Source organism: Crotalus tigris, unplaced genomic scaffold (assembly GCF_016545835.1).
Source record: "Crotalus tigris isolate CLP2741 ecotype Arizona unplaced genomic scaffold, ASM1654583v1 scf7180000017598.18339901613:2243638, whole genome shotgun sequence".
Taxonomy (NCBI): Eukaryota; Metazoa; Chordata; class Lepidosauria; order Squamata; family Viperidae; genus Crotalus; species Crotalus tigris.
In genome coordinates, this window is record NW_024096502.1 from 1,474,415 (window position 1) to 1,501,637 (window position 27,223).

The 27,223-nt window shown below is 43.9% G+C and overlaps 1 protein-coding gene across 1 annotated transcript in view; it reads right to left on the minus strand.

The window, feature by feature from the left end:
• The window catches only part of BICC1 (BicC family RNA binding protein 1), a 134,303-nt gene that overhangs the window by 3,510 nt on the left and 103,570 nt on the right, over nt 1-27,223 (minus strand). Inside the window, exons 7-19 of the mRNA XM_039366823.1 lie at nt 26,283-26,477; nt 24,340-24,591; nt 20,402-20,533; nt 16,970-17,156; nt 15,848-16,006; nt 14,289-14,488; nt 13,190-13,331; nt 12,061-12,217; nt 10,045-10,210; nt 8,733-8,772; nt 5,577-5,731; nt 3,422-3,575; nt 891-1,051 (exon numbers count right to left, since the gene is read on the minus strand). Of these exons, the coding sequence (XP_039222757.1) occupies nt 891-1,051; nt 3,422-3,575; nt 5,577-5,731; nt 8,733-8,772; nt 10,045-10,210; nt 12,061-12,217; nt 13,190-13,331; nt 14,289-14,488; nt 15,848-16,006; nt 16,970-17,156; nt 20,402-20,533; nt 24,340-24,591; nt 26,283-26,477 (2,100 nt within the window). The remainder of the gene's footprint in view (nt 1-890; nt 1,052-3,421; nt 3,576-5,576; nt 5,732-8,732; nt 8,773-10,044; nt 10,211-12,060; nt 12,218-13,189; nt 13,332-14,288; nt 14,489-15,847; nt 16,007-16,969; nt 17,157-20,401; nt 20,534-24,339; nt 24,592-26,282; nt 26,478-27,223) is intronic.

Here is a 27,223-nt window from a genome sequence, read left to right on the forward strand (position 1 = left end):
CTATCAGCGAACACAACTTTGCATCTATACAACTGAACGAATTAACACACCGTGTGAAGGTTCACAGGAAATTCCCTACTTTTTCTGCAGTCCCATCGAGGTATCCCATTCTGATCATTTTTGACGGCCACCAGCCTTATGTATTTGCTTTTATTTATTTATCAAATTTATTGACTGCCCGTCTTATCACATGGTAACTCTGGGTGGGTGGTCTTCAGACCATCGGGATCACCTGCCTTCCTGCTGAATTTCCCAAGTAGTGAGTTATGGGCTTGCTGATAACACCCGTGCTGCAAATCAGACTCCTATTCCTTCCAGAGAGCAAGTTCTTAGGTATGATTACCAACAATGGAAATTGGTTTGAGAATGCAGAATTGGGTCTCTGAACACAGCACTTCAAAAACAGCAAGGCCTGAAGCTACCGGTAGCTATTCCTACAGCCAAGGAATGAATCTGTGGACTTGATGAACAATGATAGCAGTGTTCCAGTATCTCAGGGGCTGCCCCAAAGAAGAGGGAGTCAAGCTATTCTCCAAAGCGTCTGAAGGCAGGACAAGAAGCAACGGATGGAAACTAACCAAGGAGAGAAGCAACCTAGAACTAAGGAGGAACTTCCTGACCGTTAGAGCAGTTAATCAGTGGAACAACTTGCCTCCAGAAGCGGTGAATGCTCCAACACTGGAAGTTTTTAAGAAGAAACTGGACGGCCATTGGTCCGAAATGGTATAGGGTTTCCTGCCTGAGCAGGGGGTTGGACTAGATGACCTCCAAGGTCCCTTCCAGCTTTATTATTATTATTGATAATCAACAGATGGGAATGATTTCATTTGCAAAGCAATCAAAATAGTCTACAATCAACCACCACCATCAAGCCTTTCGCGAACACTGACCTCTTGTTGCTGAAATATGTCTGTGTATTTACCCAGGCCCAGTTTGCTGAATAACTCAGGTAGGTCAGATCCCTTAAACAGACTGTTCAGGTTACAGCCGTTGCTTCCTATCAGGGAGGAGATGCAATCCATGTAGTTGCTACTGCTGAGATAATGCTCACCTAGACGTTCAAGAGAAAATAAGCTTCTGGTTAGGTTGGGTTTGCTTTAGGCTGAGGAACCTGTTCACCTGCTTACTTTCCAGTGCTTGCAAGCTGCCAAGAAGTACCAAATCTACCTGCTGTTGAATTATCAAGGTTTTAGATAAGAGATAAGATAAGATAACCTTTATTGTCATTTTGTTTTACTGTGGGCACAACAGCACACATCAAAAATGAAATTGAGTTGCCCGCTCTCAAAGTAAAACACATACATGACACACACCTAAACATACTATAAACATATGTATAGACCCACTCCCTACATATACGTAGCAAATAAATATTAAATACTGTCCATCTTGAATATATAACGGAAGGAGGAAGCTTGAGAGTTCGCAAGGTTAATGCTGTATGGAATGAAACTCTGGCTGAATCTGGATGTTCTGCTTCGGAAACCAGGAAGCCCCCTCCTCCCAGAAGGGAACAAGGAAAACAGGTCGTGAAGAGGATGTGTAGAGTCCCAGATGATCTTATGGACCCTGCTCAAGCAACGCTTCTGTGCTATGTCCTGGATGGGAGGGAGGGAGCTGCCAATGATCTTTTTGGCTGTCCTCACCACTCTCTGCACCGCCTTCCTATCTGAAGCAGGGATGCTTCCAAACCAGACTGCGATGCTGTATGACAGGATGCTCTCGATTGTCCCCCTGTAGAAAGTGGTCAGGACAGGGGAAGGAAGGTGTGCTTTTCTCATGCGATGCAGAAAATGCAGGCACTGCTGTGGCCACTTCACCAGTTTCTCACTGTTGAGCGACCAAGCCAGTCTACTCGTTAGCTGCACACCCAGGAGTTTGATGCTGGTAACCAGCTCCACAGGTGAATCATTGATGCATAGAGGTGTGTGGCTGTGCCTGCCTTTTCTGAAATCGACAATGATCTCTTTGGTTTTTCCGGTATTTAAAACTAGGATGTTTTCCTTACACCAGTTCACCAACCCCTCAACCTCCTTGTGGTAAGCTTCCACCTTGTCATCCTGAATAAGGCCCACTACTGTTGTATCATCTGTGAACTTCACCATATGGTTGGTGGCAAACCTAGCCCAACAGTCATGGGTCAACAGGATGAACATCTTTGTTTTCATGGAAATAGAACACAAGGGTTGGTCGGAGTAAGGCAAAAATTACATGCCATCTCAAAAGTGGGGGACGCTGCTTTGGGGCACCCTGGCCAACTCTATCTCTTGTGATGTGGCCTGAGAGAATAAAACTATATGATGACATTTGGACGTGGAGAAGAAGAAGCAGCAAAGTCATAACAGAGGGAAGAAATGTGACACGGAGGCATTATTGCCATAAATGTTCTAATATTTCTAACAGGATGTAGCTCTCTCCTTTGAGCCTATCATTTAAAAGTATAGCTTGATGCAAACTAACGGAGCTTGGTTTGCCTAAGCCAAGCTGAAGCTAACTTTTATTCAAGTCATTAGCTCTTCGTGAGAACTCTGACCTAACTCAGGGCTTTTCAACCTTTTCACCCATTGTACCACTTTTAGGATATGGCAATATCTGAGTATCACCAGCCGCCTAGCAAGGTGTCAAAAACTTGATGACCAAAAAAAGAAAAAAAAAAAGAAAAAAAGTGAGAAACTACAAGTAGTCCTCGACTTACAACAGTTCACTTAGTGACTGTTCGAAGTTACAATGGCACTGAAAAAAGCCCCCCCCCCCAAGCCATAGCCGAGCAAGACACCTGCCTGCCCGCCCGGCAGCGCTCTTCCTTCTGTCTGAGGTTTTCATTGTTGTGAGCATTTCTGTTGAGGATTGGCAGCAGGGGTGGGGTGAGGGGGTGTTTGATTTTTATTCCCCCATCCGCTGGGTGGTTGCAGCAGATTTTGGTCACTTCACATGACCCTGGGACACTGTGACTGTCATAAATATGAATCAGTTGCCAAGCATCTGAATGTAAATCACAAGACCCTGGAGATGCTGCAACATTCCAGCTGATCAACGCTTCTTCTGGGCTCAGCAGAAGCACCAGGATCAGTGCTGCTTTCCAGCTGATTGGTGCTTCTTCAGGGCTCAGCAGAAGCACCAGGATCAGCCCTGAGCTCCATCTGGAGCCTGGCGCTGATCCTGGTGCTTTCACTGAGCCCTGACAGCCCCGAAGCGCCAATCAGCTGGAAAGCGGCACTGATCCTGGCGCTTCCGCTGAGCCCTGACAGCCCTGCAGCTCCAGCCATCTCTCGCTGAGGCTTGTGCGGTGCTGCCACTGGTTCAGCTCATTCCCCTCCCCCACTACCACTTTTCTAGGATGGTCGCATACCAAATGTACCACAGGTGGTACCCATAACACTGGTTGAAAAGCCCTTATCTAACCAACAGGGTAAATCCTTACTTGATTTCTGTTTCCGTTTAGGGCTTCCGATGGAAGAAACAAAGTCTCCCGGAGCAGTTGAACTAATGCCATTGTGATCTCTCCAGTTGTCGGAATCGCTCCCGCTCCCCAGGTGTTCCCGGCTGTTGGATCGGGAGAGGGACATGGAAGAAGCCTGCAAGGAAGTCAGCAGGAAGAGGTGTGACCAGGACAGGTGAACATACCGTCAACTTGGCTTACTCAAAGGCATGATACCAATGGTGCCACCCATTAGCTTAAATGAATGAGCAATATTTTGTTAAAAAAACATATGCTTGTCGGAGAAGTCTTAAGTATTTTAGGAAAAGGCATACACAAATAAAGAATGGTTGGCAACGCTCAGCATTATCAAAGCAACAGTGTTTTTGTTTGATTAATTTTAACTTTGTCATTTGGGGCACACTGTGTCCTACTAGGTCTGTGGTGGCGAACTTATGGTATGCATGCCAGAGGTGGCACTCAGAACCCCCTCCGTTTAGATGGAAGAAGGAGCAGATAAGGAGGAAGACCAGGTGACACAGTATTGAATAACTGGAGGTTGTATAAATATTTATAGAAGTATATACCGAGAAGGTTAGATAAATAGAAGCATTAATGTAAGAGAAAATTAATCTTATTGTATATAATACAGATAGGGAAATTTGGAGAGAGGAGTTGCTCGGACATTACCCCTGAATTGTATCTGAGGAGGATGAGAGGGAAGAAAGGAGAGGAGAGAGAAAAGAGTAAAGGAGGGGAGAAGGAAGTAGGAAGGTTGGAGAAGAGGAGAAGTGGGGAGAAAGGGGAGGGGAGTGGTGAAGGGAAGAGAAGAGGAGAGGAAGAAGAGGGAAGTAGGGAAGAGAAGAAAGGGAGAAAGAAGGTAGAAAAGAAGGAGTGTGGATACAGTGAAAGGGGAAATGGGCGAGCAGCACCAAAAGTCATGTGTATGTATTTTTTTCATTTTATTAAAAGTATCTTATATATGAATGTAAAAAGAATGTATGTTAACATCTGATAAATATCAAGGTATATGTATGGAGGAGAGTTTGGAAAAAAAAAATAAAAAAAGAACCCTCTCTGTTAGCATGCAGCAGCAGGTCCATCAGCCGCCCGGAGCAGGAGTCCCACCCAGTAAAAGGAGGCGAAGCGGCCAACTAATAAGCTCAAGTACAGGTGATAGAGCACAGCTCACCAACCATTGTTGGACTGGAAGAAAAGGGAGGAGGAAGCATTTTGCACTGCAAATGGGGCGGGGCTAGTGCCTGCATGATACTCACTAGCCATGCCCCATTCTTGCATGATGCAGCACCTTGTATCTGCACCCCGCAGTGCGGCGGCGGACATTTTTGCACCTTGCAGCACGGTGGCCCATTTTTGCACCCCCATTTTTTGTATGCCAGAGGCAGCACTCAGAGGCACCTCCCTGCCCCCCCCTTGAGGGCATCACAATGCTGATGCAGCCCTGGCACTTTGCGATAAATAAATGGGTTTTGGGTTGCGGTTTGGGCACTCGGTCTCTAAATGTTCACCATCACTGTACTAGGTTATCCCAATTCAAACTAATCCTTTTTTTAAAACCAGTGTTTCTAAGACTAGCAGACATTCTGAAAACAACCCAATGCAAGCAGGAAAAAAACAAAGCAATAGATTGTTTTGTTTTTTTGTTTTTTAATGTTATTTTCCCCACATGTTCCAAGGAAAAACAACAGATGCCTGAGTCTCTGAAAAAAAATAGCTTACAGAGCAGAGAACTCAGGCTGTGGTTTAATCCTGGGACTCAGAGCCAAGTGACTCAGATACAGTCTGAGATACTTTTGTTTTTGTGTGTGTTTGTGTGTGTGTATGTGTGTGTGTCCCCTCTAATGAACTCCTAAGGAGAAAGAGAAAAATGGCTGGAAGACAACACGACACTGAAGTATTTATGGAATAAACAATGTACAATGAATTAAGACTGCCTCCTGCATGCACACACACACAAAAAAACGTTAACACAATCCACAGTTTCACGGAGGCCTGGAGGGGTCATGACAAACAGACCTTTGTCAGAGAGACCATGGAAGTCACAGCAGCAAACCTCAGACACAACCTGCCTCAAGTTCAGACCAAAAGCTCCAATTTCTTCTTTTTCATGCTAAGCACACACTGAACTTGTGCATACCTCATAAGTTGTCGACATAGATGGCTTGTAGGCTACATGGTTTGCCCTTCTCAGTTCCTTAATGGTTTCGGCCGGCATTGATTTGGAGAAGCCCAGCCCACTCCAGGTGTTTGTGGGTGTTCTCACCTCCGTAACAACAGGCTTCCTTAGCATAGCTTTAAGGGGGAGAAAACATATTTATAAGCATCAGTGGGTTTTTTTTGTTTTTTGTTTAAAGCAAGCAAAATTCTTTATGATTAGTTCCAGAATATCTTCCACTCTCTGCTTTTACCATTTTCCAAATATTTTAAACTTGCTAGGGCCACTTCATATTTCAGTTTATATTTCTGAGCATGCAGCAAGAAAAGATGGGTATATCTAGTTTAACAAAGAGAAGGACGAGGGGGGACATGATAGCACTGTTCCAGTATCTCAGGGGCTGCCCCAAAGAAGAGGGAGTCAAGCTATTCTCCAAGGCGCCTGAAGGCAGGACAAGAAGCAACAGATGGAAACTAATCAAGGAGAGAAGCAACCTAGAACTAAGGAGAAACTTCCCGACAGAACAATTAACCAGTGGAACAACCTGCTTCCAGAAGCGGTGAATGCTCCAACACTGGGAGTTTTTAAGAAGAGACTGGACAGCCATTTGTCCGAAATGGTATAGGACCATGGTGGTGAACCTATGGCACGCGTGCCACCAGGTGGCATGAAGAGCCCTCTCTGTGGGCACGTGCGCCATAGCCCCAGTCCTAGGCCTTCAGCTGGGTTTTATAAAACCTTTTCACTTTAGGCCTCCGCCGCCATGTGCAAAAAAAAAAAAAAAGATTCAATCAATCAATTTCTCGTGGGAAAAAAAAAAGATCTCGCAAAGTTGGAATTGATTGATTGAACTTTTTAGTCCCACCCAGTCAGCCGTTACCACCGCAGCCACGCCCACCCAATGGGCCACGCCCACCCAATGGACCACACCTACCCGGCACCCGATGATACATAAGTGGGTTTTGGGTTGCAGTTTGGGCACTCGGTCTCTAAAAGGTTCTCCATCACTGGTATAGGGTTTCCTACCTGAGTAGGGGGTTGGACTAGATGACCTCCAAGGTCCCTTCCAACTTTATTATTGTTGTTGTTGTTGTTGTTATTATTATTATTATTATATGTGATTGGTTTTTGAGTCTATTTACATATCTCTACACGTGTACACGATGCGTACCTATTTACTCACACAAAGTAAATTAATTCTGATAAATTACATTAAGATTGGCTTGGAGGAGAATACAGACCAATATTTGTATAAAGCCAGAAGAGTCATTCTGAAGTTTCAGGAGACAGAACAAAGAAATCTGAGATCTTCAGAAAAAATCTTTTTTTAAAAAAAATAAATAAAAAAGAAGGTAAAGCTTTTCAAACATAGAATGTAGCAAGATGGAGCAGCTGCATAGATAAAAGGAAAGTAAGGCAAGGATCTTTTGCTGTTGTTTTATTTCTTATCTCAATTTCAAGTGAGAAGTGGAGGCCAAGTTCAAAAGCATGGAAGAAAGCCACCAAGCAAATATTTGATGGAAGGATTTTGCTAGCCGAGAAGAGGATCAAGAGAGGATGAATCTCTTGTGTTACAAAAATAGCAGAATTCATGTGTTTAGGCCAAAAACAAGCCCACTCCCATTTCAAAAACAAAATACTTAAAACCTGTATCTTGCTACATCACCAAAAATGAAGGCTAGTCATGTTTGATGGTTGCACATCAGAAAAGAAGCAGAAAACCTAAAGACAGTACCTAAGGCTTCTGTCGGAAGCCACAAGGACATCAGAACGGCATCAAATGGGTCACGATATCCTTGCAGTGATGCCACGTAGGCCAGCTGAGTTACACGGCCATTAAATCTGTACAACTGAGATGTACATCACACCCTTCTTGAAGCACGGAGGCTTCTATGAGGCCCCTACACACTGAGGGTATTGAAGGAGTGCATAATTGGCACACTCCAGGGCACATCACTTTCTTGCACATTTACCTCATCTTTTGTGACTTTCATGATTCTTTCCTTTTAACAAGTCAAAGATACAGTAGTAGCCAAAATTGTGTACAGTGTACAGTAGAAATGCCGCCTTTGGTTAAGTTAGCCTTGTTCAATTAATAATACTATTTTACATCACTTTCTTGGCAACCATTCAATTCTTTGCACCATTATTTTAATTTTATTATGTTTTACAAGCTCACTAAATGAAAGAACACAAAAAAGCCCAACCAACGATAGCGATCACATAGCACACTGACCAATGTCCTCCTCTCAGCTTCAATACAGGACATCAATAACTGAATCCTACTGTGATCTGATTGGCTCATTGCCAAAGCAAGATGACACCTGATTGGCTCTCTAAACACTCCTGCTCATTGGCTACAATCAGATGAAGGAAAGCTACCTGAGATCAACCTAAGCAAGTTGTGCTTCCTTTTTCTGGTTCTTTGGCTATAACTTTTCATAGAATACAGTACAGATAATTGAACAAACTATGTTGCATTACATTCTTGATTAAATTATCTTTCGATTAGTATATAATTTTAGGGTACTACACCCCCCAAAAAAGTGGTATTAGCCATCAAACCTCAAAAATATACTTTTCCCAAAAGGTTTCCACAATTTTGGCGACTACTGTACACGCAACGTGCTGATGTGCATGTATCTTTAAATGTGCCAACTGAAGGAAGAAACGCGGATGACCTGAAACCCTGTTTGTCTTTTTGTATGGTGAACAAGGATGCATGACGCTTTCAACCTTCCCAAGGGGCATAAAACAAGGATATACACTGCTTAACATTAGAGAAAAGCAACTCCTAAGACCTGTGTGCGTTTTGAAGAGTGAAAAAGGTAAATAGAGGTAGGAATAATCCAGTAACAGGCAGGGCAAATGTCCTGATCACCGCCCCATAAAAACGTAGTCAGGAAAAGGATCCTGTTTGCTCAGAAAATGTAACTCCAGGAGCCTTTCAAGGGGAAGAAAAGACACAAAGACGGGTTGGATTGCAAAACATGTTGTCTAAGCTACAGTTTTTCCACTGGAGCAGAGCCCAAACTGAGGGCAGAAGGGAATGGATGGCAGAGGGCGGGCAAGCAAAGCCTCCTTCATCACTCTGCTTACTAATAAATACACACTGCAAGTCACCGTTGTTCCACATACCTTTGGTTGCTAGTAGCTTCTTCTGTTCGTAGTCAAATGCCTAGAAATGAAACCCAGAGAAGGCCGCTTAATCACTGCCCTTGCTAAAGGTCACGCCGACACTCTGCTCCACAAGCCACAAAGATCTGGATCGGGATCCGTTGGTTTGTCTCAGAGGAACCCTTCGCACCGCCCAGCAATGAACCTTTGATAATACTTAAAAATCCCACTTAAAACCAGCTAATTAGGGCTGCAACGTCCACTGAGGGAAAACTTGGGAGCATCAGCAATCCATTTCGAAGTATTGGGAATGTTCAGATGACAACCTCACCAGAAGAGCAGCGCATAAATCTCTGGTGGTGGTTGTATTAGTGCAGGGGTGTCAAACTCAATTTCATTGAGGGCCGCATCAGCATTGCGGTTGCCCTCAGGGGGGGGCGGGTGTGTGTGGCCAGGGTGGGTGCGGCCCACTGGGTGGGCATGGATGGAGTGGGTGTGGCCTATTGTGTGGGTGTGGCCAGCTCTACATTGTTCATGTCAAGGGTGCCTGTGAGGGCCTGGGCAGGAGTGGGACAGATCTGAGGGTCTCTGGCAGAAGGGGGGGGACTGGGGCAAGCGCCAAGGCATGGTCCATTTCTTCATTCCTCACAAAGGGTGACACCTCCCCAGCATGCACCCAGGGGGTGGGGCCGACACAGCAGGGGCTGGTTCCTCGCTGTTTCTAGACGGCTTTGTGGAGCTAAGACTGAATGCGTTTCAGCATAGATGGCCACCACAAAATTGCACATTGGCTCCCGGCTGGCCTGGGCCAGAGCCAAGGCAGCGGGGGCCATTCCCTCACTGTTTCCAGGATGGCTTTGCGGGCCACATGAAACTACTTTGCAGGCCGTATCTGGCCCCCGGGCCTTGTGTTTGACATGTCTGTATTAGTGCAATGCAGAGACTGCTATACCAACAGAAGTAGCTCAGGGCTGAATTGCAGGGTCCCTAGCGCTCTCTGAGCTTGATGGTTTTCTTGGAGACATTTCATTACCCAACCGGGTGACATCATCAGTGCTGGAAGAGAGTGGGGTTTACTCTCCCCCGTCAACATCCAAATAAGCAGGGGTTAACACCAGGATTGATACCAGGCCAACAATCAGGCAGTAAACAACAGCCTAATGAAGTAATCACCAAGAACATCACACCGACACTGTTAAGGCAAAGCCAACAATCTATAGAGAGAAAGCCTCACTCCATTTTAGTGCAGCTGCAAGAAAACAGCAAAGCTCAGGCACAACTCCCACACACAGCCCGTCACCGAGTGGAAATCCATCCATGGAGGCGTCAATACCTGCATATCCACATACGTCGACTGGGGGCCCAGATGTGCTCTTTCTGAATTCTGCTGGGCTGCAGCTGCCCGCTCGGCTGCCCGTTCGCTTCCAGGTGCCTTTTTATCAGCCATCGTGGTCTCTGAAGCACTCAGCTCAGAATCCGACAGCAACCTCTCCCCCGTGCTGAAAAAAAAGACAGGTGTACTTTTCTTTTCTTTTCCTTTCCTGTCCTATATCTTCTTGTCCTTTCCTTTCCTGTCCTGTCCTGTCCTATCCTATATCTTCCTTTCCTTTCCTTTCCTTTCCTTTCCTTTCCTTTCCTTTCCTTTCCTATATCTTCCTTTCCTTTCCTTTCCTATCCTATCTTATCCTATCCTATATCTTCTTGCCCTTTCTTTCCTATCCTATATCTTCCTTTCCTTTCCTTTCCTTTCCTGTCCTGTCCTATCTTATCCTATCCTATATCTTCTTGTCCTTTCCTTTCTTTTCCTGTCCTGTCCTATCCTATATCTTCCTTTCCTTTCCTTTCCTTTCCTTTCCTGTCCAATCCTATCCTATATCTTCCTTTCCTTTCCTTTCCTATCCTGTCCTTTCCTTTCCTTTCTTTTCCTTTCCTGTCCAATCCTATCCTATATCTTCTTGTCCTTTCCTTTCTTTTCCTGTCCTATCCTATCCTATCCTATCCTATCCTATCCTATCCTATCTTATCCTAACCTATATCTTCTTGTCCTTTCCTTTCCTGTCCTGTCTTGTCCTATCCTACATCTTCCTTTCCTTTCCTTTCTTTTCCTGTCCTGTCTTGTCCTATCCTACATCTTCCTTTCCTTTCCTTTCTTTTCCTGTCCTGTCCTATCCTATATCTTCCTTTCCTTTCCTCCATCTCTCACCTTGCCTTCTTCTTTTCCTTTCATTAACCTTGGTTTAAAAGATCAAGGATACCTTCATTTGATGGGCTACCCATCCTCTTGGATACTTCTTAAGTGTCTTTTCTTTCTTTTCTATACCAAAAGCATTAAGATTACAGTGGTCTTCTCTCTACAGCTTGATTCCCATGCACTGGGAAGCCTGTCTGGGAACCAACACTATCAACCTTAGCATCTTAAGGAGATGTGGATTTCAGCTTCCAGAATTCCCCAGCCAGCAAAGCCAAAGTTTTGTCAAAGTTGACAAAAAACACTCTCTGTGGACTCTCCCCTCTTCTCTCCAGAATCTCCTTATAATTCAAGGGCAACTTCAGGGCCTATCAACCTAGAAGCTGATGCTTCTTTCCATTGATTGACTGTTAATGCTGCCGTTACAGCTAAACTCTCTGAAACTCATTTTGATCTTATTGTTTGAAATAGGGCTGCAATCTCTTCTGCTCTCCTGTTTGGTTCATTTTCCTGCCTTAGGATATGAAGAAAAGCTGGGAATCATCTTACTGGCTGTCTACGGTCCTCGCCATTAAAATAAGCCAGGAGGAAAAGAGGATGCAGTTACTCTCTGTGTAACTCTCCCTGAGAGTCAGTAAGGTCTTTTACATCTGACTTTCCCCCAGACAGACTCTCCGCTATGAATCATGATCTACCCTCAGAAGGAATTTGGAAAGTGGAATAAAGACGCTTACAAATAACTTAATGCCTGACTGAAATATGTCACTAATTTTCTCCGAGGGAGCCAAAGAGCCACGGCTAAGAGATTAATGATAAATCAAAAATGATGATATCTCAATATGTAGATCGTTGCCTGCATTACTCTCACAGCCTAGCAAACCATATTTACAATGTTAGGAATGTTAGGATCGGTGAAGGGGTAATATTATATTATTGCTGCATAAGTAGCACCATTTTGAGGGGGAAAAGCACGTCAACCAAATAAAAACCATTAGGAGATTGTAAAAGATCCTGGCTCTCTTGCCCTGTGCATGTTGTCCAAGAAGCTCCCTCCGTGGATGGGTTGCAAATGATGTTTTCATTAAAAACAACAGCCCCACAGAAAACACGTTAAGCCTCTCCCCCGCTTTGCACAACCTTATCTTTATAAACGTCACATACTGTAAACGAGAATTTTTCGTGCCTTGAAGCAATTCCACCGTCTGCCTCTTCGTGCAGGATTGCTTAGAGGTGCTCATCATCTGCTTAAGATCGTTGGCATTTGCCGAGTGTGAAGGACTCCTGGGCATACCCACTTCCACAAAAGCATCATTGCAACCTACAACGGACCGAGAGAAACCAATGAGACGGACCCACCCATTGCTGATGATACGAGTTAGAGATCTTCTTAACGTGTAACATCTGGAGAAAGCCATCATAAAATTTCCACTTCACTAAAAAGAGGAATTGTTATGGCTAAAAGGGCTTGGGGTCGTCTTCTTTTTCAGCTAGTCTGGGTCATTTTATTAAAAAAAATTGCTCACTGCCATCTTTATATCTTAGGATCCAGAAGATTCCTAGGTCTGAAATATTTAGTCTTTATTAACATAGGAACAGACAAGAATCAGAAATTTTTTTAAAAAATACATGTGTTGGGTCACATGTATATTTGGACAAGTATTAAAACACATGGGCCATGATTCTGCTAGGATAGAACTAATTCTATTGTTTACAAATGGGATTAACAAAAAAAGATGTATACTTCTGTATATTACCGGTATTTCCTTTTTGGGGAATGGTTACTAGCCTAGTTCATTGTAAAAAAAAAAAAAAAAAATGCAGACTGTTCACACAAACCTCAAAATCCCAAAGTTTTTGTTTTGTGAGGAGAAGAAATTTAAAGCTTCTGTTCCCTAATTTCCTCTAATCTTGAGTTTCTCACTTCTCTGCATGAGAGAAGTTAGTTTAGAACAAATACCCCTTGAAACACAACTAAGCACTTTTAAGCCCAGATATCATTATTTGTATTAACCTATTATGGTTTGTTACTCTGAATCAATCCACCAAGAAGTTCTTTTGCCCAGAAACAGATATTTTAGAAATGTTTTCATCATTTGATCTTGAGCAACTTTTAATTGACCTGCATGGGCTTCCCTGCCTTGTGGTTTGAGGCATATTTCTATTTTTACAACAGAAATAATGCAGCTGGTCTTTCTAGCATCCTTCTTAACACGACCCCTTTAGCCCAAGAGCTTGCGCTGTCCTTCTACAGTGGGAAGATGGGACCACGCCGAGGCAGTTTTGGTTATACCTTCGCCAGAATTCGTCTTGGCCGTCACTTGTTCAGTGGCATTATGGCTACCAATCGTCCGAGAAGGATCACTGTGGTTTGTATTTAGTACATTTTCACCAAGAGCTGTGGCAGAGAATGCAGGATACTTCATAGCTGAGGTCTGGAACAGTATGTTTAACCTAGGTTTAATCATCTTAGACTTTGGAAAAAGAAAGCCTGTTAATGACCCTCCTTAATTACTTAATATCTCTTTTTCCCCCGCCAAAAAAAAAAAAATGAATAGGTGATCTAATAATTATATATATATATATGTTTTCTGAGGTTTTCGCGGGTGTTTGTATGTAGGTCTTTGGTTATTCGGGTTTTCTCCTGCGTAAAATTGGAAGTGTCTTGGCAACGTTTCGACGAAGTCCCATTCGTCATCTTCAGGCTGGTGTTTTCAGCTTCGTGCTTCGAGGAGCAATGTGTGGTCTTAGTTGTTTCTGATTTTATGCGGGAGAAAACCCGAATAACCAAAGACTTACACACACACACACACACACGATATATATTCTATGATGTAAAAAAGCTCCCATAATAAAATGACATAATTGTTTTCACACCATCAGAAGCCAGAATGTCTAAGTTATACTATATATGATATGCAAAGCCTCTAACAAAAATTTATCCTGGTTAAGTTCCGTTGAAAAAGTAACGTCCTAGAAAAAGGAGCAGTAACGATTATGTAGTTGCCGAGTAAAGTGCACTAATATTTAAGCCCAATTAAAAACAAGCTTTATTTTTGCATGTTTGATATGAGTTGTGGTGGTGCACAGTGGTTAGAATGCAGTATTGCAGGCTAACTCTGCCCACTGCCTGGAGTTCAATCCTGACTGGTTCAAGATTGATTCAGCATTCCATCTTCCAAGATTGGTAAAATGAGGACCCAGATTGTTGGGGGCAAATAGGCTGACTCTGTAAACTGCTTAGAGGGCTATAAAAACACTGTGAAGCAGTATATAAGGCTAAGCCCTATTGCTATTACATAGAATGTGCACGAAAGAAAATTCTGCTTAGCTAGTTGGAATTCACTCTGTCATAAACCTGCTAGGGTTACACCCTGAGGTCATTTGTTTACCTTTACATGACCATTTAATGATGAGGTTGGTTTTTTCTTGCTCTCCACTTGCATGCCATTCACATGAATATCAACAGGAGTTAAGCCGGGAGGGGGAGATGGTGTGCTTTGACCGTAGTTGGGCACTCCTGACAACAAGATACTGGTTAACGTGGCTTGTGCAGTAGGCGGCATCATCAGGTGAGGAATAGCAGAGAAACCTGGAAGAAAATGTCAGACGTTCTGCCTCATTTCTGCTGAGGCTGAAGGTATCTAAAGTCCTAAGCAGATACAGGGAATCTTCAACTTACAAACACAATTGGGACGGTATTTTACAACCTTGTTTTGCTGCAATTAAGCGAATCTCTTAGTCATTAAGCAAATCACACGTGGCGATGTTGTGACCCTGGGACGGTGTAACCGTCATGAATACAAGCCAGTTGCCAAGCACTCCAGTTTTGATCGTGTGCTTACGGGGATGTTGCAAGTGTGAGAAAAGTCAACTGGCTTACAAAGAGGTGTAGATGCTTATCCATTTTGGACCTGCTTTGCAAGGGAGGAAGCCATTTTGGTTGCAATAGATTTGTCAGTGTTCAGCTGGGGGGGCGATAATATGTGTTTTTGTCTTTTTTTTTTTTTTTTTAATTGACATTTTTTAAAATAAAATTGAGAGCAAGTGTGAGGACCGGTTGCAAGTCACTTTTTTCAGCATCCATGAGTCGTCGTAAGTCGAGGACTACCTGTGATCAATTTGCAATTCAGCAGAGCAAGATTGCATAGAATATGGACTAGCCCAGAGGTGTCTTTCCCCTAGGGCAGGGGTAGGCCACCTTGGCTCTTTTATGACTCGTGGACTTCAACTCCCAGAATTCCTGAGCCAGCCATGCTGAGGGGAAAGGGAGAGGTTTCCAAGCGGAGCCATGCTGGCTCAGGAATTCTGGGAGTTGAAGTCCATGAGTCATGAGGGGGCCATAGTTCCCTGACGCTGGCTCAGGAATTCTGGGAGTTGAAGTCCACGAATCATGAAGGGGCCATAGTTCCCTGACGCTGGCTCAGGAATTCTGGGAGTTGAAGTTCACGAGTCATGAGGGGGCCATAGTTCCCCCATGCTGGCTCAGGAATTCTGGGAGTTGAAGTCCACGAGTCATGAAGGGGCCATAGTTCCCTGACGCTGGCTCAGGAATTCTGGGAGTTGAAGTCCACGAGTTATGAGGGGGCCATAGTTCCCCCATGCTGGCTCAGGAATTCTGGGAGTTGAAGTCCACGAGTCATAAATGAGCCAAGGTTGCCTACCCCTGCCTTAGGAAAAGCTTTTGTTTTACTAGGTTCTTGAAATGCCAAGAACTAAACTAGGGTCTTCTGGATGCAAAGCAAGTGCTCCACCACAAACCACAATGAAATGGCACACTCTATGCCCATCAGGAAGTCCCAAGGACTCAAACAATCCCAGTTTACAGTGATGGTGTCTTGAAGTAGTGGCATCATTTTAATGTCCTCGTATGCATGTTTAGGGTGTGTGTGTGTGTGTGTGCTACACTGGTCTATTTAAAATGTCCCAAATTTAAACCCAAAATACCAACCTGTAGAGCTTGTATTAGCGATTGAGGAAGCCCAGAGAGTTGAACTTGGTGTGTTTGAACTTGGACTCTGCAAAGGACTAACCGAACTATTGAGAGCATTTAGGAGAGAGTTTGGGGGTGTAGATGTGTTGACAGATAAAGTGGTTGGACCCAAAAGACCTATTAAAAAAAAAGATAAGTAAAAGAGATTTTACAACCCTGTAGACACACAACCAATGATTTTAAAGACTGATGCAAAATTGAATGAGTGATTTTTGCTCTTCTGTTGGATGGTGAAAAACTCTCAAGGAAGATCCACTCTAGATGGGCAAGATGCCTACTTCTCTCCTTGGATGCTGCCCCCAACAAGAAATGAGATTTGTCTATGGAGGTTCTCGCTCATCCAGGTCATGGTTGTCCAAAAGGTGCTTTTTCAAGAGGCAACTGGACTTTGTTTGTTTTTTCTTGAATATGTTTCATTTCTCATCCAAGAAGCTTCTTTAGTTCTGAACTAAAGATGGATGAGAAGCGAAATGTCTTCAAGGAAAAACAAAGAAAGTCCAGTTGCCTCTTGAAAAACAAGAAATGGGGTTCCCTTGTTTTATTTTTCAAAGAAGTACAGTCAACAGTCTACCTTGGAAACAGGTCATCCAGGTTTTATTCAGGCAACTCCTGGCTTAACTCAACAACTACAACTTAACATCTATGACTGCAAATTCTTCCTTTGCTGCTGACAGCCTCCCTACCTCCATAAATTCCTACCTTAAATTTCCAAGTTCTTCTCTCATTCTTCCATTTCCTCTCATAAGTTAAACAGATGTTTTTCTTCCATGATTGTCTTTTTTATGTATGAGAAACACACCCACGCGCACACACCCCAACATAGTCTTACATGTTCAAGCTATTGTTCAGCCTACTTTTTAAATAAATCCGTACACCAGGAGTGTCCAGCCTTGGCCACGTTAAGACCTGTGGACTTCAACTCCCAGAATTCCTGAGCCAGCCATGAATTCAACTCTGGCAGTTGCAGTCCATAGGTCTTAAGATGGCCAAGATTGGACACCCCAGCCTTAAACCTTGAAAAGGCATGGTTAATACAGCTCATTCTGAAGAGGTTTGAAAATATTAGATTGTAGATCATACCGAGTCCAGTTAGTCCAAGGCCACCTGAGGTCAAGATGTCCAAGCCAGGACAAGGAAGACCAACTGGGCAAGAGATTGGGGAGGGATTTGTCGCTAGAGCAATGCCACTGCTTTCCAGACCCAGGAGACATTTGCGTGCTTCATACATATTTAAGGCATTTCGCTCAACGCTTTTCACGATCACAGACTGCGAAAAGAAAACACGGACGTGAGTTTCTGACACATGTTTCAAACAATTTTCAGACAACTGGAAAGAGTCACCAGCCTTGTTTACAAATCCACTCTTGAAGAAAGCTCCTCCTAGTAGTAACAGAGTAGCTGTGGCTCCTAAACTACATACTTTGAGTTATACAAAAAAAATCTGGAATGGTAAGGGATTCTTGGCTGCAATACCAAATATACAGTCATTGAAACTGTAATAGTTCAGAAGATGAACTAAATTAGGCTTTGTGTATAGGTGCATTCAACATTTCGGCCTCATTTAGAATCACACCAACCAACAATATCCAATCTTTGATATAAATGTAGTTATCTCTGCTTTAGGCAGCCAAGCTCTAAGCTCAGATTCCTGGCCTTGTTTAGACCTTTGTAGGAAATTAGGAAGACTTTGCAAATTTATTATATCAGTAGCACATTGCAGTGTTTCCCAAGTCAAATAAAAATATCAGTTCATAACATTTTTTTTCCCCTCAACATACAGGTCTAGAGAAACTGGATTTCCCATTTTCTAGAGCCCTGAGACTCCCCACCATCACATTTAACTTTATTATGCCAACTTTCCTTCACAGAAAAGTCACCACAATAATTGTGACAAGGAAAAAGCATGTTTTGACGTAGAACAAGAACTGGTTTAATTCATCTTGGTAGCAAAACAAGGGCTGCTTTATTTAATTCTGCATATTGGGTTGTTAACTGCATTTGGTCAAGTTGTCAAAGGAGTCTTCCCTTGTTGTCTGTTCATCAGCCTAAGAAGATTGGGGCTAGGAAGAACTTTCAAAAAAACATCTGGTCAGCTTGTATCCCTTGCTTGTGTTTCTCTTAGCCTTAAAATTACATAATAGTGAGATACTGGCTACATTTTTGTTTTTCTTGGAAGCTTCAGACCAACATTGAAGGCAAACATTCTGGTACTTTTGTAGGAATTAACTTGATATTAAAAATATAATCTGATGAAGTCATTAGAAAGACATCATTTGCTAATTAATAAAGATCTTCAGTATTTACATTAGATATTACATTGTGGCAGCTAGACACGCTGGTTCCTGTTAAATAACACAACACGGCAAGACCAAAGAAAGGACACTTAACAGTGTGCAAATTATTACACAATAGACTTAATTTCACATGACAGTGAAATAATGTCTAGGATCATCCAACACAAATTAGAGCCCAGATGTTCAAGATGGTTTTTAGAAAAGGCCAAGGAACAGGACGTATTATTGCTGATGTCTGCTGACCTATTTAGAAAACCAAGGGATACCCAAAATAAGTCAATATGTGACAATAGAAAAGTCTTTGAGGAGTGTCAGTCATGTTAAACTCTCAAGGGTCCTTAGAAAAATGGGAATTGTAGAGTATCTCATTGTCTTCGTATAAAACGACACAAAGAAGAACAAGTCACAATCAAGGGTGAAATGAGCTGGCTTCAGAGTGGAAAAGAAGTGAGACAGGGCTATATACTCTCCCCTCTCTTATTCAACCTACGTACTAAACCAGTGGTTCTCAACCTTTTTAATGCCGCGACCCCCAACCAGTCATAAGATGAGGACTACTCAACTGGTCGTAAGTCGAGGACTACTCAACTGGTGCAGCACCGTTTGCAGAATGGGACTTTTGGCGGGCTCAGCAGGGCAGAGACAGCCTGGACAATTCCTATTGGCTTTGGAAAGCCAATAGAATGAGACTCTATTCAAGAGAGTCTCTTCTATTGGCTTTCAAAAGCCAATAGAATAAAAGGGAGTAGCACAGCTAAGGAAAAGGGGGAAAAAAATGGCGGACTGCGTTGTTTGGCAACCCCCGTGAAATGGTCGTTCGACCCCAAATGGGGTCCCGACCCACAGGTTGAGAACCACTGTACTAAACAAACACTGGATTAGTATTTGTTAAAATGCGGTTAAAACAGATTTCTCATTATTTTTGTTGTTGTTGTTAGTTGCGAAGTCGTGTCCGACCCATTGCGACCCCATGGACAACGTTCCTCCAGGCCTTCCTGTCTTCTACCATCTTCTGGAGTCCATTCAAGCTCATGCCTACTGCTTCAGTGACTCCATCCAGCCACCTCATTCTCTGTCGTCCCATTCTTCTGTTGCCCTCCATCTTTCCCAGCATTAGGCTCTTCTCCAGTGAGTCCTTCCTTCTCATTAGGTGGCCAAAGTACTTGAGTTTCAACTTCAGGATCTGGCCTTCTAAAGAGCAGTCAGGGTTGATCTGCTCTAGGACTGACCGGTTTGATCGCCTTGCAGTCCAGGGGACTTGCAGGAGTCTTCTCCAGCACCAGAGTTCAAACTTTATTATTACAATTATTAGAAAGTATGAAAAGGTAAAGATTTCCTCTGCTCTGGTCATGTCCAACACAAGAGGGCAGTGCTCTTCTCTGTTTCTTAGCCAAGGTAGCCAGCATTCTCTGAAGACACTTCTGTGGTCCTGTGGCCAGCACAATTATATGCCGAGGCGCACAGGAAGCTGCTAATTTCCCACTGAAGTGGCACCTATTTATCTAGCTCAGGGGTAGGCCACCTTGGCTCTTTTATGACTCGTGGACTTCAACTCCCAGAATTCCTGAGCCAGCATGGCTCAGCATGGAAACCTCTCCCTTTCCCCTCAGCATGGTTGGCTCAGGAATTCTGGGAGTTGAAGTCCATGAGTCATAAAAGAGCTGAGGTTGCCTACCCCTGTGGTAGGCCCATCATTGGTGAGGTCCTTGAGCTAATTCAGCTCTCTGTGCATTGCCCCTGGACCGCCTGTTTCTACAGACCCTTGATCTTCAACCACAACTCCTTGCCCACCATCTGGGGCAGGGGTAGGCAACCTTGGCTCTTTTATGACTCGTGGACTTCAACTCCCAGAATTCCTTGAGCCAGCATGGCTCAGCTTGGAAACCTCTCCCTTTCCCCTCAGCATGGCTGGCTCAGGAATTCTGGGAGTTGAAGTCCACCAGTCATAAAAGAGCCAAGGTGGCCTACCTCTGATCTAGCTGGATTTGCATGCTATCAAACTGCTAGGTGGTCAGGAGCTGGGTAAGGAAGGGGATCTCATCCCGTTGCGTGGTGCTTGGGTCTTGAACCCGGGCTATCAGCTTTCCCGCTGACAAGTTCAGCATCTTTAACCATGGTCCCTGCGATGATCAGAATAGGCCGGCTTAATTTTCAAAGCAAGATCGTTAAAAGCTCAATGCAGCCTTGTCCAGAAAAACGTAGAGTCCGTTCTACTCACCTTACTCGTCTGTTTCGGCTTTGGTTTAATACTGATGAAGACATCTAGCTGCTCCATCAGCTGGGTAATAAAATGTGGTTCTACGTCAATTTCTTCCTTCATATCAAACATCAGCACAAGAGGAAGGCAGCCCTGGAAGATGAAATGCAAAATCCAATATAAAGTTTGGGAAGCCCTTCATGTTTTGTGCAACAACACATAGTTGAACAGCCATCCCCTGTTCGCCATTCCCAGCATGAACACATCCCCAATCCTGCATTTTACTCACATGGTCTAACAAGAGGTTTCCAGATTCTAGAATATGTCAGTTGTTCGACATTTCCATACTGACAGAATATGTTTCTCAGGAAGTTTCATTATTTGAATTTCTCGGCAGTTCAAGAATATGGGAGACTCACAATAACTGCTAACCTCTGGATAGGATCTGCTCTACAAGCAAGAACTTACAGGTTCAGCTTTTGCCTAACTAAAACTTCTTAAGAGCCTTTGAAACTAAGAGAAGCGTTTTGGGAATAAATCTTCTGATCCTTTCAGCAATAGGTACGTACATACATACATACAAACCCATAGGAGCTAATTATTTGCATGCAGGCCTATTATGATCATGCAGCAGACTGTCCAGTCAAGTTCCAAGACACGAAAAAAAAATCCAATAATGAGTATGTGAGAGCCAGAAAGACAAGACAATTTGGCACTGGGAACAGAAATACGCATGCAGAACACATTACAACACAAATATGTAGTGAATCCCGCCCACTGCACTGATGAGATGAAAAAATGTTATATCTTTCAACAACCAACGCCATATTTTCCACACATTTGCAATTTCTAACTTTTCATGTCAGTTCTCCCATCTGGATCAATCAAGAACAGTCGTAACACAGCTGAGAATTGTTCAAATATTTTAAAGTGGATGTTCTACCTCCCCCTTTAGTGTAGCTTTTTAACAGAATAGTAGAGTTGGAAAGACCTCGGGGTCTAAATCCAACTCTTTCTGTTGCACCTTTCTTTCTTTGCACCTTTCATTCTGCAAGGTGGACGTGCCCCATTTGTTATGCCTTAAATGTGGAAACGGCATGTGCTAGCCTTGAATATTAAAATGCTACAGAACAGATAAAGAGAACCAGGTCTTACCATCCCATAAAATGTGTGCTCCCTTGCTGCATTGAAAGAAAGAATGGCTGTGTTAGTGACTATCCAAGGTACGTACAGGACACAAGTTTATGTGGTGCCATCTAGCACTCCTGTTGGCTACTCTCTTTGGATTGTGGGATTTCAACCTTCAACCACTTCTTTGCACTTTGCAAGTTCTCAAATTCCAAAAACCCACAAGACAACTTCAGACTCAAGGAAATTCTGGACTGGATACAGTGAGAACCTCACTTTTGTGTCCAGGAATTTTCAAATAACAGAACAGAAGCCAGAGGGAGGCTGGAGGTAATCCAGTCTGACCCCCTGCCCATGCAGGAGATCTTATACCAGTGGTTCTCAACCTGTGGGTCGGGACCCCATTTGGGGTCGAACGACCATTTCACGGGGGTCGCCAAACAACGCAGTCTGCCATTTTTTCCCCCTTTTCCTTAGCTGTGCTACTCCCTTTTATTCTATTGGCTTTTGAAAGCCAATAGAATAGACTCTCTTGAATAGAGTCTAATTCTATTGGCTTTCAAAAGCCAATAGGAATTGTCCAGGCTGTCTCTGCCCTGCTGAGCCCGCCAAAAGTCCCATTTTGCAAACGGTGCTGCACCAGTTGAGTAGTCCTCCACTTACGACCAGTTGAGTAGTCCTCGACTTACGACCGGTTGGGGGTCGCGGCATTAAAAAGGTTGAGAACCACTGTCTTATACCATTCCAGACAAGTGGCTGTCCCATCTCTTCTTCTTCTTTTGCTTCTTATCTTGCTTTCTGGTGCATTGGAAAACCATACCAGCTAACTGAATAATCATTTTTGAGGTGGGTAATTTAACTAACTGCCTCTCCAGAGTTAAGAACCAGCCAAGTGAAGCTGGTTCAATCCCCCTGGTTTCAGAGGGAGGCCCAGAAGCCTTTAGTGGGATTCCTACATGATCACGATTTCGTAAACTGTGGAAACTACAGTAGTGGCCAATATTGTGGAAACCTTTTGGGAAAAGTGTATTTTTGAGGTTTGATGGCTAACACCACCACTTTTGTTTTGGGAGTAGTACCCTAAAATTATATATCCATGGAAAGATAATTTATAATCAAGAATGTAATGCAACATAGTTTGTTCAACTATCTGTACTGTATTCTATGAAAAGTTATAGCCAAATAACCAGAAAAAGGAAGCACAACTTGCTTAGGTTGATCTCAGGTAGCTTTCCTTCATCTGATAGCAGCCAATGAGCATGAGTGTTTAGAGAGCCAATCGGGTGTCATCTTGTTTTGGCCATGAGCCAATCAGAGCACAGTAGGATTCAGTTACTGATGTCCTGTATTGAAGCTGAGAAGAGGACATTGGTCAGTGTGTTATGTGATTGGCTGGAGTTTTTTGTGTTCTTTCATTTAGTGAGCTTGTGAAACGTAATAAAATTAAAGTCATGGTGCAAAGAGTTGCCCAGAAAGCGATGTAAAATAGCATCATGAAGTGAACAAGGCTACCGTTATAAAGAAATGAGAAGACAAATGGGTGGGAACTTAACCAAAGGTGGCATTTGTACTGCACACTTTTCCCAAAAGGTTTCCACAATTTTGGCCACTACTGTATGTTAAGTCTTGACAATGACAAACTATCTGAAAGTGCAACAACAACAGACAATCTGTATGGGTAGCTGAGAACTAGTAACACACGGAGGTGGCTAATCTGGGTTTGAGCTGTTGGGCCTGATTCCTACTCCATTCTCCGAGGGGGGAAAATTATAATTTGTGATGTGGGTAAGAGCGTTTCAGCCAAGCGTGATTTCTTTGGGTGGTTTTCTTCCATAAAAGAGGCTGCCTAATTACTGGTGTAGGTAGTTCTCGACTTACAACAGGTCATTTAGCGACCGCCCAAAGTCACAACAGCACTGAAAAGGATGACTTATGACTGTTTTTCAGACTTATCACCACTGCAGCATCCCCATGGGTCGCATGACCAAAATCCAGACGCTGGGCAACTGACTCCTATTTATGACGGTCGCAGTGTCCCGGGGTCACGTGATCCCCTTTTGCGACCTTGACAAGCAAAGTCAATTGGAGGGGGGGGAACGCCAGTTTCACTGAAGAAAGTGACAAGAAAGTTCATAAAATGGGGCCAAATTCACTTAACAAATGTCTTCCTTAGCAACAGAAAATTTGGGAGTTCTTTTTTTTTTTTTTCAGGAAAAATAAGTAGGATAGAGAAAAACATTTCTTACCCAGCTTCAAACACACTGTTTACAATCAGTTTAAGTAGAGCTTCTTGACTTCCATAGCTTACAGCTATGGCTAGACAAAGAGTTAGCTAGCCTTTCTTCTGTTGGACTTCAACTCCCAGGAATTCTGGGAGTTGAAGTCCATGAGTCATAAAAGAGCTGAGGTTGCCTACCCCTGTCCTAGACCGATCGGAGAGACCACCGTCTCTCCTAGGTCCCTGGAAGTACCTTCCTTCAGTGCCACCTCTCCGGGGCGGCTTCTGGCCCATTTAGGGTCCCCAAACAAGAAGAAACTCAGCTGAAGAGCTCGGCATCCCGAGTCTCCCAGCCGATGACGCTGCTGACCGGAACAGGAAGTCCTGTTCCTGTTAAGAAAGTGGCAAGAAAGTTCATAAAATGGGGCCAAATTCACTTAACAAATGTCTTCCCTTAGCAACAGAAAATTTGGGCTCAGTTGTGGTCGTTGAGGACTACCGATAGTCAGTGTGAAGCGACCGGTGACAGCAAACTTCCAGTGGGGCTTCTGGTGACCCGGGAAAGGCAGCTGTTCCCACCACATCAGTTGCCCCCATCCTTTAAGACACTTACCATGAGATATTGTCTGGCAAGACAGACCGATTCGATTGTGCCTTGGAGGTAGACCGTGGATTTCTTCTGGGGATTACTAGGATCGGGGAAATGGATCTGAGCACCAGTTCTCTGCATGATATGCTTGATGTTGCTGCCATTTCGGCCCATCATAAAGAGGTGGTGCTGGGCTGCTATGTCCAGCTGGGTGCTCACCGGGATTGCAGAGGCCAAGCTTCCGGCCAGGTGCTCCAAGAGCAGAGCCGTTCCTTCCTATCCAGGAAGAGAAAATGAAAGAGACTTATCTACTCGCTATCCTGGTGCAGATTCTGGCCTTTCAAAGGACTGGAAAGCACCTTTCTTTCTGAGATGAAGCTCTGACGTTTCCCATTTTGCAAAGATTTGTGCTTAAAATGATTTGAAACAAAAGGCAACTGGATTTTCCTGGGTGTCATGCCTCCACTGAATCTGCGGAAGAAAATGAGCTGGAACAGGAACCCTATGGAGGTCGAGGGAGAGGTGTCTGTGGCTTCAGAGGAATGTGGGGAAGAGCAGGCTGAGGCAGGCCAGGGCCCTTCAGGACGGGGACAGGATGAACAGGAGAGACAGAGTTCAGGTGATGAGCAAGGGCCACCCCCACCTGATCCTAGAGCATGGAGAGTGGAGAGAAGGAGGGAACAATGCAGGCAGGCTCAACTACTCAGGAGGAGAGCGTCCCGCCCCTCTCCACAAGGAACACCTGGAGAATGAGATTTAAGGAGACGCTGTGGGGAGAGGCATTTTTCGGGAACAAACGCTGATTCCTTGGAGTGTTGTGTATTGCCGCTGATCTATGACTTCTGTTTGGAAACCTGGAAACTCTGACCATTAGGCTGGCTGACAACATTGCTTGGATGTTCAAAGATCTCGGACTGTATTTTGGCTTCCCTTTTGAAACTGCTCAGGCAAGCGTGTATTCACACAGACTCGTTAGGTTTATGATGTATGTGTCATTCCTTGTTATCTCCGTGGCCTTGAGTAAATTCCTCTCCTAATCAGACTGTATGTGAAACTACTTGCAGCCAGAGGTGGCTGAAGGTGTGTGTGTGTGTCTTTCTTTGTTTGGAGGCTTGCCAGAAAAGTGGGAGCATTTGGGGAAATTTGGAGCAATTAAAGGGCGGTTTGAATTGCCAGTTGACTGCATTGCCTCTGTGCTGTGCCCTGGGTCATCACACTGGGTCCCCCCCCCTTTTGAAATAGTTTCCATTCTCATCCAAGAACAATCTTCTTCAGAAGAAGCTTCCTGGATGTGAAGCGAAACAATTTCAAAAGGGGGTGAAAAAAAAAAAACACCAAGAAATTCCAGTTGCATTTTGGAAAAAAGCACCTTTGGGACAACCATAATCTGGATGACTGAGCATCTCCATAGATATTTGAAACAAAATGGTTTGCTTATTCCAGTAGGCTTAATATCCTGTTTCTAGGAAATTATCTTGTAGCAACAAACTCTGGAAATCACCAGGTAAACACCCACGTAACTTATAGGGAAAGATTATTTATTTATGCACGGAAGCAAACGTAGAACCTTAAAAATTATTTCTTTATGCAGAGCAACAAACAGGACCTTAAAAAATTGGATATCATCATCATCTATCATCAGCTTTAAGGTAAAACCGATGGCAGAAGACTTCTTGGCCAAACATGAAGTGCTTTTGCTCATTTAGTTGTGAGCAAGGCTACCTTGAAATCTGAACACAGGTATGTGGTCTAGCGCTACGCAACTCTGATTTCTACTTGCAGTCTCCAATTGCAATTTATATTATGCCTGAAATTCGCTCTCTGGATCTACATTCTCCTCCCCTCTGGGGCAATATCAGTAAAAAGCCCGTAACATCCGCAAGCCCCATTTACTCGCCACCCACTCAAGAAAACCCCACCCCATCGAACGGCTCCCTAAAACCATTAAGCTCGGAACAATAATTCACCTTCACGGCACTGGCGTTATTCTGGGACCCTCTGATCATGACCGTAGCGCCGTACGTCCGAGAACGCTGCTTAAAGGACACCGAAATATTGTACGTCTGCGATATGTGCTGAATCGTGGGAGAACTTGGATCGGGGATTGGTTGAAGGATTCCAGCTATAGGTAATTCAAACATTAACACCAAGGGCAGCAGTTCCTAGAACAGCAACCAAAACAGATCCACAGCAAATAATCAATGTAAATGCCATCATATCTACTCTGCTAATGTGCTGAATTCCATCATATATAATAATAATAATAATAATAATAATAATAATAATAATAATAATAATAATAATAATAATAATAATAATGTTGGAAGGGACCTTCAAGGTCATCTAGTCCAACCCTCTGCTCAGGCAGGAAACCCTATACCAGTGGTGGCGAACCTATGGCATGGGTGCCAGAGGCGGCACTCAGAGCCCTCTCTGTGGGCACGCATGCCGTTGCCCCAGTCCTAGGACTTCAGCTGGGTTTTATAAAACTTTTTCACTTTAGGCCTCCGCTGCCATGTGCAAAAAAAAGAAAAGATTCAATCAGTCAATTTCAACTTCTTGCGGAGAAAAAAAAGATCTTGCAAAGTTGAAATTGATTGATTGAACTTTTTAGTCCCACCCTGTCGGCCGTTATCACCGCAGCCACGCCCACCCAATGGGCCATACCCAGCCAATGGGCCATACCCAGCCAATGGGCCACATCCACCCGGCACTTGACGCTGCATAAGTGGGTTTTGGGTTACAGTTTGGGCACTCAGTCTCTAAAAGGTTCGCCATCACTGCCCTATACCATTTCGGACAAATCGCTGTCCAGTCCCTTCTTAAAACTTCCAGTGTTGGAGCATTCACCGCTTCTGGAGGCAGGTTGTTCCACTGGTTAATTGTTCTAACTGTCAGGAAGTTTCGC